The 10,935-nt window shown below is 49.5% G+C and overlaps 1 protein-coding gene across 3 annotated transcripts; it reads left to right on the top strand.

Annotated features, from left to right (window-relative positions):
* Positions 1-114: 114 nt before the first annotated feature.
* Positions 115-8,100, top strand: THAP8 (THAP domain containing 8). 3 transcript variants are annotated; one of them, XM_084814744.1, is made up of 4 exons: positions 115-264; positions 1,421-1,613; positions 4,525-5,574; positions 6,328-8,100. In XM_084814744.1, the coding sequence occupies exons 1-4, from the start codon at positions 257-259 to the stop codon at positions 6,472-6,474; spliced, it is 1,398 nt and encodes a 465-aa protein (XP_084670870.1). In that variant the 5' UTR covers positions 115-256; the 3' UTR covers positions 6,475-8,100. The 3 variants fall into 3 exon arrangements, with proteins under 3 accessions (XP_084670870.1, XP_084670868.1, XP_084670869.1); XM_084814742.1 differs by having other exon boundaries at positions 115-339; positions 6,434-8,100; XM_084814743.1 differs by having other exon boundaries at positions 115-339.
* Positions 8,101-10,935: the final 2,835 nt, after the last annotated feature.

Below are 10,935 nucleotides of genomic sequence, written 5' to 3'. Positions count from 1 at the left end.
ACGAAATCCCAACGCCCCGGATGTTGGCGTTCTCATCCTCTTCTGCGCGTGCGCACGCGGGAGCACCCGGCCGGAGGGGGAAGTCCGAAACGGGAGGAAGAAGAAAAAGGGGGCGGGCAGCGGGTGGCGACGTCACGACGTCAACAGACTCCCGTTGGAAGGAGCGAGCTCGGGGCCGCGCGCCGCAGGTGTCGCCGCCGCGGAGGTCACGCGAGAGGCGGCGCCAGAAGCGAGCCGGCGACGGAGGGCGGCCGCGATGACCAAGTACTGCCGGGCGCCCAACTGCTCCAACTCGGCGGGGCAGCCCCGGCCGGACAACCAGCGCCTCAGTTTTTACAAGTCAGCGAACTTCCGGGGGAGGGGGAGCGTGACGTCACGGGGGCATTGCTGGTTGTGACGTCACGGGGCGGCTGTGACGTCTTTCCCTCTCCCCGACCCCTTGGCCTTTCTTCGGTTAAGAAGCCTCCGGACAAGGAATATCCGAAATACACTCTTCCCATGCACTTGTACAGCGCCTGGCACCCCTCCTGGGGCAGCCAAGCGAACGTGGAGGATGCCTCCCGAATTGGCCAGGGGTGGGTGATGGGTGGCCTTGTCCCACCTGGGTGCCCTCTAGGTGGATTGGATGACAAGTTCCATCATCCCCAGCTAGCATGAGGGTTGCAGTCCAACACATCTGGAAGGTGCCATGTTGAGCAAGGCTGCTTTGGAGGGGGGTGGGTGACATATGAGGGGAGGGGAGGGTTGGATTCCGTAGGTGACTCCTGGCTTGAGCTCAGCCGCTCCCCGTGTTATTGTTACTGAACCTGATGAGCTTGGCAGACCTGCCTGCATAGCAGGGTTTGCTTTTAAGATCGCAAGCCAAAGTATTATTGCTTGGAAGTAAGCCCCAGTCTGCCACCACAGGTCTTACTTCCTAGTAAGCAAGTGCAGGAGCAGCCTGTGCATCTCTTGTGTTTTCGTGACCCACTCTCAGTTTTTTGGGGAAGAGACTTAAGGGATGGGAGGACTTAAGGGACGGGAGGAGGAGCCTAAGTCTTTCTAATACTTGTAATCCTGCTGTATAGCAGCCTTCCCCAAACTGATGCCCTCCAGATGTGGCACCAGTTGGCGTGCAATTCCCATAGCTGGGAGATCCAATTGCGGATCTCTAGTTTAGCCCTGGAGCCATGTCCTCTGTTTTCTCCCTTGTAAAACAAGGATAGTTTGCACCAGGCTGCCTATGCTTCAGATAAAAGGGCATGTAAGCATGCCAATATATTTATTTATTAAGAGCCATACATTCTAGAAAATGAGGGAGACAACCAAAGGAGAGGCAAATGGAGCAATAGGATAAACTGGGAGTGCTTGCATTTGTTTTGGTTACACGCACTTTGATTTAATTAGGCATTTAATAACCCCTTGCCTGTTTGCTACATAGGTTTCCCTTGCACAACCCTGAGCGTCTCCGGCAATGGCTCTCCCAGATGAACCAAGATAAGTGGGTCCCGACAAAACACCAGCACTTGTGTAGTGAGCACTTTGCACCATCCTGTTTCGAATATCGGTGGGGAGTGCGCTACCTGAAGCCTGACGCCATTCCCACCATCTTCCAGATGTCAGACAGCCCACTGGTGAGTGTTTGCCAGCCTTCCTGCTTGCCAAGATGGTGATGGGGAGACAGTTTATGAGAGAATACCTCTGAGAATTAAGTGGGCCATTTTCGAGCTGCTTCAAAACTGCTTGGCTGAGGTGGGGTATTAGTTTAACTTTAATTTAATTTGAGCATTTTAACCACCCCTTCAGCCAAAAGCTCCCAGAGTGGCTGACAGAATATCTGTAACAAACAAGACAGTACAATCTAAAAGACATGACACAAAAGGAAAAAGTGATGAGGACGGAAAAGGAAAACAACTACCGGCAGGTGTTGTGTTGTTTATTCGGTCAGTCGCTTCCGACTCTTTGTGACTTCATGGACCAGCCCACGCTGGCAGGTACTAGTTCTTAAAGTTACAAAGTTCTTGGAATGACTCATTTGAATGGAAACAGTTCAGGGACAGGAGAAGCCAAATGGAGCTGGTCTCTCAGCAAAAATGTATAAATATGTTTAATAATATGTTACATATGTATTTTCAAACCTGTCCCATTCTAAAAGCTGCTGAGTGCTGGCAGGAAAATGTGCAGACACACACAGGAATATATTTATGTATGTTGCATGCAGCGCATGGAAGTCACCCTTTGCCAACTTAACCCTGTGCATTAAATTGGGCTAGCTAAAGCAGGGGGGGTCTTACAAGGCCTCTGAAGGGTGCACAAGCTCAAGCTGTTGAAGCCACGATAGCATACCAAGATATTTAGGGCAACCAGAAACACCGATGTTGTATTCCGAGTCAATAAAATGCCAGTGACTGCGAGCTGGAGCTGAACTGCAAGGTATGGAAATGAGCATGTACTACCTCCCAGTTCCAGACTTAGTTTGCTAACCTGGCTGAGAATTCAAACTGCCCATAAGCACAGGCATTAAAGTAGCTGAAGGATGTTAAGTGACCTTGGATGTGCACCCATGTTCGATATCCCCATCTTCTCACAGTGGACAGCTGGATACATTAACGACAGTTGCAGTCGGGTGATTATGTTCTTTCTGTGATAATTCCTCTATCTGTGGTAGTTGGGAGATGCAACCTCTGGAGACAGAAGTTCTCTTTGTACTAGATGATCGCATGTCTCTTGTGTCTGTCTCCCCCCACCCCCACCCCGCCTTTTATTCTAGTGTAAGTTTTGCAGCGTTGCTTCCTAGGCAACTCCTTGGAGGCCACTGAGAATTCCAGTTCCACGGTGTCTTGGACTTGGATCCATGCACCAGCCACTTTTGTTGTGTGATTTAATATGAAGGTTAATAGTACTGGAGAGAATCGGGGGAAATAACCACTATATACACTATAAAACATTTAAAACCACATATCCTAAAGTCTCAGTTACGGGAGGTAAGAGATCAAAAGTTCACCAAGGAGGCTTAAATGTTCAAGGGCGGAAAAAGGCAGGTTCTTGTTCATGGTCACTCAAAAGTTGCCCCATCCTCACCTACCTGTGGTGTTGTAGAAATGGCTCCTTCCTCCTTCTCTGTGGGCTCCTGTAATATGTGGCTTGGAGCTGGAGTCCTAAAGCAAGACAGGAAGGGCGTAGTCTGGAGAATAACAATACCGACCATTTATAGTGCATTTGGGAAAGTTAAAGCACTACATCATCTCAGTTATCCCCCACAACACCTCTCTTTGGTAGGCCAGTATTATTATCAGAGGCCCACTGGTGATCGTGGAGAAGGACAAGAAGATCTCTCAGACCTTGAGCTGACTCCAGAAAAGCAGCAAGGTTTTCCAGAGTTGGCACACACGATTGAGACGAGGACCAGTTCTCTCCCCTGTGGTTGTGCTGGTCTCAGAGACAAAGCACAGTGTGCTTCCCAATCAAGACCCCTTCAGGGAGGGTCAGGGTATGATGGCAAACTTTGGCTGTTGACCAGGGCCATCCAGATTTCATGGGCCCCAGAAATTGGGGGACGGGACAGGATAGGCTTGGCTTAACGAGTCAGAGAGAATATTGGCTTGCATAAGGCCACCTCATGAGCTTTTGGCTGTGATGAGATTTGAACTGGGGACTTCTCAGCTCAGGTCTCAGACACTGCTCTCCACCAGCTCTTGGATTGTGGGACTACAGTGACCTGGCAGGCTGGATGTGGTAGGGAACAGTCTTCTCTTAGCTGCCATTCCACGTGGCTGCAGCAGCAGAAGAGGTGAGACAGCAAGGCCCCCTCCATTGGCGCCGCTGGGGCCAAGTTGGCACCTCCTCTCCCTGAACCACCTCTCTTGCTAGCCGTTTGACTTGATCACATGAAACATTTGCATAACTTTATGAACTAGAGCCGTAATGGGCTTGTTTTCTGCGCTCTTCCCGCCCCGCTTTCCTTCTGTGTCACGTATATGACGTAGCCAGCGGGGCAGAGATGATGTTGCATTCTTCTGTCTTTGTACGGCCGGGCACAGAACCTCTTTCATCGCAAGAGCCAAATTCCATCTTAGAGGAGCTCTGAGGGTGGAACCCTCATTCCAGTGGTGGGTGGGGCCAAAGCGAAAGGGGAGAGGCCCAGAGCGCCAGCATATTTCAGCTTCATGCTCTTACTGCCAGTAACTAAGTCTTAAGAGAGGCAGTTCAAACTTTTAGAATGGGAACGAACTGGACAAAAGCCAGGAAAGCACCAGATAACAGGTCGTTGGGGAGAGGGGGTGAGGCCAGGGGAAGGGGGCATGGCCTCCTGGGGAACTCTGGAGGGGCGGATTTGGCCCCTGGGCCTGAGTAACTGCTCCCTGTTGTGCAGCATCTTGAAAATGTTAGGCGCTTGGTAGGCAACAGGGAGGAATTTACTGGGGAGGTCAGGAGCTCTTTGTCTTCTGAACCTCTCCATCCATGTATAGATTGGTCACCCTGTATTGGCCTTCCCCAACCTCCAGGGTATGATGGGAGCTGATTTTATTTTTTATTGTATTGCAGAAGAGGGAAAATGCTGCCAGGCCTCCCTCAGATGTACCAGCCAAGAAGCTCATCCTTGAATGCCACGGGGAGAGGAGCGTGCCGGGAGTCCAAGCCATGAGCCGCCGGGAGCCAAACACCCTGGAAACGCTCGCTATAGCCATAGATCCCAGCGTGGCAGCTGCCCCAATCTACGTGGAAACCCAGTCCCCTGCCTCCGACCTTGACTTCCACGCCCTCTCTGGCCCTCTTGTTGGGGCTGTGAACCTGGTACCTTTGGTTCAGATCATGGAGCCGCTCAAGGCTGTGACGCTGACAGTGGCTTCCCCAGTGGAGGCTGTCCCGGGCCAGCCTTTGGCAGACCCAGTGGAGCAGCAGGTGGTTGATTTTGTGGCCTCGCTGCCGCCGCCAGCCCTAGAAGCCGTGCCGAGCGCTTCTGTTGGGGTCTCTGGCCAGTTCTGTGCAGGAGTTGCGGTGCCGTGTGAGGTGCCGGCGGCGGCAAATCAGCCACCGCTGCAGGCCCTGGTGGCCGATCAACCAATGGCAGCAGAGCAGGGTGCCCTCATAATCGAGAACGTCTCCATCGAGCCATTCCTGGAGGTCGACCCTTCCGCCGCCTCTGCCGTCCTGAGCTCCCTGCAGGAGTCCTCCACTGAGATGGTGGCCTACTTTGAGACAATCCCAACGGCGCCCATCGCAGCGGCCGCCTCTGCTGGCGCGGCTCCCCCCGAGACGGTGCTGTCCTCTGCCCTCAGCCTTCCCATTGTCTCCACGGTCCCTATTGTCTCCAATCAAGCCTCTCCAGAGGCCTCCCCCACCGAGGAGGCGACGCTGGAGGAGCTGAGCTCTGCGGAGTCTTCGGAGGAGCAGCTGGAGGAGCACCGCTACCACAAGAACGAGGGCACGACAGCAGAGCTGGTGGAAGTAGTGATGGGCCTCCAGAAGAAGGTGAAGGTGCTGCAGCAGCGGCACCGCCGGCACTGCGCCAAGTTGGAGGCCATGGAGGGGGTGGTGGAGCAGCTGCGGAAGGAGAACCTGGTGTCAGAAGAGAAGCTGAAGCTCCTGGAGATGGTAAGCTGGCTCTGCGGGGTGGCAGGCACCGCTGGACACGTGCGCACGCCGGCCCCGGGTGGGAACTGAGGGGCAGCTTCTTGTAGGCGTGGGTTGTGTGATCTGGTCCCCCAGGATTTCTTGGCTTCTCTTTGGTTTTGTTTTTTTTAAGGAAGAGCTTCTGGTCCTCATGGGTATGGAGGAAAGTCTTAGAAGTATATATAAAGTGGGAGCTCAGGTTTTTAGTGCATAGCTCTGCAGTGCCTCTAGAAGTCAGGGAAGTGGAGTTTCCACACGCAGCAGCATTATTTATAACACCGACAACATATACGTTGTTTGACAAAGCAAAGACGATGGAGGACTGCGCAGTTTCGATTTCAGTAAGGGTGGGGAGGAGCACAAAGGAAAGAGTGGAATGGGAGAAGCAAGGGTCACAAGGAAATGAACCTGAGCAAATGCAGTTGCACGTATTTAAACTGTTACTGTTGGGGTTGCGGGGGGGGAGCCTGCTTTGTGTTGTATTTTATGGTTTTAATTGGTGCGAACCGCCCAGAGGGGATGGGCTTTTGGGCAGAATAGAGATTTAATAAATAAGTAAAAGATAGGGGGTGGAGCTGAAGGGTTTTGTGAAGGGGTTTGAATGAAGAGAGAGGGGACACAGTGTTGGCCATCTCTCTGGCTAGAGAGAGACACCCCAATTCCATTTCCTGCACCCATGTTAGTACCTGGAGGTGTCAGGGCCCTTGAAGACCCCTTCTGTTCTCACCCTCCTAGGCCTGCCTGCAGTCTAGCACTCTCATGCCCGAGAGCGGCAGTACAGTAGCCATCATCTGCCAGGACAATGACCAAGCACTAGTCTATACTGTACCTCAACTTCCAGACGAAGGGGGAGAGACCATCATCCATGTCGAAGAGCAGTAATATTGGGGCCCACCCCTCTGCGTCCAACCTGGCCGAAGGCGCCTATCCAGGAAACCTGTGGAGCCAATCAGCTGCAAGAATCGCAGGCCCGGCAAGAATCGCTGAGCCTCTTCTGATTTTGCCTGCATATTCGATGGCCTTATTGCTGCTACGGCACCTTACTTTGTGGGGGAGGTTTTTATCAGAATAATTGCGTATAAAATTGTCTCAGTGGGGGAATGAACCGCTATTTGTGTGTGTGCTCGCGCGCATGTATGTTCACCTCCTCTGCCCCTGAGCTGCGATGCTGCTGCTGTCACCCAGCTTTTGATTTCAGTTGCGGCTGGGTGATGAGCCAGACTTAACAGTTGCTGTGCACCTGTTTGCCCTTCTAGTGAGCAGTAGCCCCTTCTCAGTGGCTAAGAACTGCTTCCTTGTGTCTCAGACTTCTACAGTTCTCATGCTTTGCTGTCATGCCCTCCCCAGTGGCTGTCTAAAGGGCTTCTGGGAGTGAGTGAGTGTTTGTGGCCTTCCCTCTCTCTCTCCACCTCCAGGATAACCTACTGCAGTGGTTGGTGGCATCTCAGCAGCTTCCATACTAACCGGGACAAGCAAGAGCTCAGGGTCTTCATCCCTCTTGCCACAGATCCTTTGCATGTGGGAGTAGATGGTGATGCACATGAAAGCAAGTTGAGGCAGGTAGAGAGAGAAACTTCCTGGCATCAAGGAACAGCAAAAAGAGAAGCCTCTTCATGAAGAATATGTAATGGAAACCATATAGAGGAGGCCATAAGGAACTGCAATCATATATACAAGTCAGTTAGGAAGGCCCAGGAGATGCAAAATCATTGGTACATCTTTTAAACCTGTTTTTTCTGTGCATCTCATCTCGTTTGTCAAGATATTAATGACTTAACCTCCATAACCGGCAGCAGCAATGTGCTTTTTCTTGGCTCTTGTCTTATTTAAGGTGGTTGTTTCCTCCCTATGGGCTAATGGCCACGAGTGCTTTTATGCTATAAGTGCCCTGCCAGGTCAGAGCTTAAACCTGCCCCCCGCCCCCCAAGAGCTTTTATTGAGTTACATCTGCCTCATTACAGAAGTGGCTTCCATAAGTCACTCCCATGTCTACAAACATAATATAGGAAGGTTGAACAGCTGTGTTGACTTGTGTTCCCTGCATCCTGGCTGATGCTCTGCGTCCTAGATGCTCTGCTGCATAACTAGCTGGGCATTTCGACTTCTTTCAGCTTTTTCTCTTCAGGCGCCTGTAGTTTTAGGGTGTGCTGCCATGATTCAGTCTTGGGGTTCCATCTCATACAGTATTTTTGTTCAATAGGCAGCAAGTCTTCCCAGCTACCTGCTAAATAAAATAATTGTTTCCTGAGTGAGTGAACAAGTGAACGTGATTATAAAGCATCTTTTTATTATTTAAGTCTTCAGGGTTCTTTTTAACATGAGCCTCTGTGATTGAAAACTAACCCAGGGATTGGAGGAAAGGCTAAACGAAAAATAAAAAATGACATTATGATTGTAGATCTTGATGATAGGCAGAAAGAGGAGTGGGGAGGATCTCTTTGGGAGTGATATTGTATTTAACAGTGCTATAATCAAGAAAAAAGAATAAATGGAATATATTGAAAAATGGGTTATGAGTGGTTGAGTCTCCTTTGGCAAGGGGTGCCTTTGGCTGTATTGAAACTGGGAACAGTGCAGTTGCACTCATGTCCTGCTAGTGGTTTCCTGGTTGACAGCTGGTTGGCCACTGTGTGAACTGAATGCTGGACTGGATGGACCCTTGGTCTGATCCAACATGTTCTCATAACAGTGGGACTCATCTCTTTGGATATATCCTCCCTCCCCTTCTCCAGTATTGGAATGGGGGGCCGTAAGTTGAACTGTATGTTACAATTCTGCAGGAGCGAAGAAAGAGTACAAAGTGGGGCACTGGGTGCAGAATTCAGCTTCCAGAGAATCTGTGTTTTCATTTTAAAGCAGGAAGCAAGCTTCTAGCCCTTATGGCTGTGAAGATGAAATAGTTTGAAAGTGTGGCCAAGGCCTGCTGCAGTTTCAGAAGCCAGAGGTGTTTTAGCCCAACAAAGGTTCCTGCAGCTAAAGGCAAGGCAGGGCCCTACAAAACAACTTTCCCTCCTCAGGACTAGCAAACGCAGAATTAATTATGCAAAATACAGATGGCACAATTTTAATGCATTTACTCCAGTGTACACAGAGCTCTGGGTATTATAATATTGATATCCTATTACAACAAAGTCTTGTGGCATCTTAAAGACTTAACAGATTTATTCTAGACAGATGTTGTGATGGGGTGGGGAGAGATGTAAACTATTGTCAGGGGGAATTGAAATGCAAAAAGCACAGTTGGTGATGATTACCTTAACAGTTGCCATTCACAAAACAGGTAACACAGACATCATTACAATGGTGAGCCAATTAACATACATAGTGTGATTAAAACTTTTTTTTTTGTCATTCATACCACAGGAAATAAGAGTTGAATCTCTTGATTAATTGTCTTGATGACATTAGGAATGTCAATATTCATAAACCAGTGGGGGCACATTTCAACCTCCCAGGACACTAAATTACCTTAAGGTGTCCATCCTTGAACACTAGAATTTCATAGATATCAACATGAAATAGCTGATAAGAGATTCAACTCAATTATCCGGTTTGCACATAATGGCAGCAATTCCTGGTTTGTTGATGGGTTGACTCTGGGTTTGTTTAACCCATAAACAACCCAGAATTTTCAGGTTTGCAGGTCACAAAACAACCCAGCAATGAAGTGTTCCTGGGTTGTTTTGAAAAGTGGAAGTGGTGGGGAGGAGGCAGTGTGTTTGCTCACTCCTGCCTGGCCACACCAATTCCTGGGTTGTTTAACCTAGGAATTGAGTGTTCTGTGCAAACTAGGTTTTAATGAAGACTCAGATTTTTTGATCACATTACCAGTGGAAGCTTGTGACTCTGATGTCAGTGGGGCAGTGAATCTGCTCTGGGTTTCAGTCAGAACTCTAAAGGAGCTTCACCCCTTGGATAGCTGAGAGTTCTGACTGAAACCCAGAGCGGATTCACCGCCCCACTGACATTGGAGCCACCAGCTTCCACTGCATGCTGCATATGTTTATTGGCTCACCATTGCAATGATGTTTATGTAAACACCCTACATTTTGTGGATGGTGACTGTTAAGGTAATCATTTCTGTCTGTACTTTTTGCATTTCAGTTCCCTCTGACAACACAGTTTACATCTTCCCCCAGCCCACACTGACAACAAAGGTCCACACAGTTAAAGCAATGGTATTCCCCATAGTAACCTATGGCTGCGAGAGCTGGACCATAAGGAAGGCTGAGCGAAGGAAGATAGATGCTTTTGAACTGTGGTGCTGGAGGAAAATTCTGAGAGTGCCTTGGACTGCAAGAAGATCAAACCAGTCCATACTCCAGGAAATAAAGCCAGACTGCTTGAGGGAATTATATTAAAGGCAAAACTGAAGTACTTTGGCCACATAATGAGAAGACAGGATACCCTGGAGAAGATGCTGATGCTGGGGAAAGTGGAAGGCAAAAGGAGGAGGGGCCGACCAAGGGCAAGGTGGATGGATGATATTCTGGAGGTGACGGACTCGACCTTGGGGGAGCTGGGGGTGGTGACGGCCGACAGGAAGCTCTGGTGTGGGCTGGTCCATGAAGTCATGAAGAGTCAGAAGGGACTGACCGAATAAACAACAACATGCCACAAGACTCTTTGTTGGTTTCGCAGCAGCAGACTAACACAACTACCCCTCTGGATATCCTACTAGGAGGTGGAATTTATTTCTCTCAGCACTATAATTTCTAGGTTTTAGTAATAGATTGGGGGAAGGAAAAGATGGATTGCAGAGCTGGTGAAGACTTTATCGCTGTATATCGCTATACTCCAAGAGTAATTCAGGGGCTTCGTTCTGAATTCTATGTTGGTTTTAGAAACCCACGGTCAAGACACCCTAGTTCTGCAAAATGCTCGGGGAGAACAAAATACCTTTGAATTAGGACCAGCTAAAGTTCATATTGTGCTTTGTAAACTTGGGAGTTACATAAGACTCTTTCTCAGATGTATCTACCAAACAACTATATCCCTATTTTTTTTTAAACGACCAGCTTGCAGAACAGTTCCATAACTTGAAAGTCACCTGCTTCTGCATCCTCCCTATGAACTGCGATTGGGCAGTGATTCTTTCGCTTGTTCATGTGTATGCGCCCACGCTGCAAGCAAGGAAACGCTCTTAGGAGAGTTCAGCATTGCTGGTCTGGTCTTGCATTGATCCCCTTTAAGTGGTGCAGCTATTAATGCCAGCCTGATCCCTGAATGACAGCACACTCATTTCTCTTCCATCCGTTCCTCATGGCATCCCCATGCCACTTACCAGCACACCATTTTATATAAGACCAGCATCAGAGTTGGAGAGGGGGTGGGGAAACAGGT

This window comes from Heloderma suspectum, chromosome 10 (genome assembly GCF_057233095.1).
Source record: "Heloderma suspectum isolate Gila_16-S chromosome 10, 16-S_ref, whole genome shotgun sequence".
Lineage (NCBI taxonomy): Eukaryota > Metazoa > Chordata > Lepidosauria > Squamata > Helodermatidae > Heloderma > Heloderma suspectum.
Note: the sequence above shows the minus strand (reverse complement) of the source record. Positions and strands in the feature narration are given on the sequence as shown.

What these genes read in the sequence shown, in the direction of transcription:
- THAP8 (XM_084814742.1), top strand. Translation starts at nt 257, where the DNA reads ATGACCAAGTACTGCCGGGCGCCCAACTGCTCCAACTCGGCGGGGCAG. An exon ending in CAGCGCCTCAGTTTTTACAA is followed by an intron (nt 340 to 1,420) that starts GTCAGCGAACTT and finishes TTTGCTACATAG; the next exon opens with GTTTCCCTTGCACAACCCTG. An exon ending in AGCTGAAGCTCCTGGAGATG is followed by an intron (nt 5,575 to 6,433) that starts GTAAGCTGGCTC and finishes CTCAACTTCCAG; the next exon opens with ACGAAGGGGGAGAGACCATC.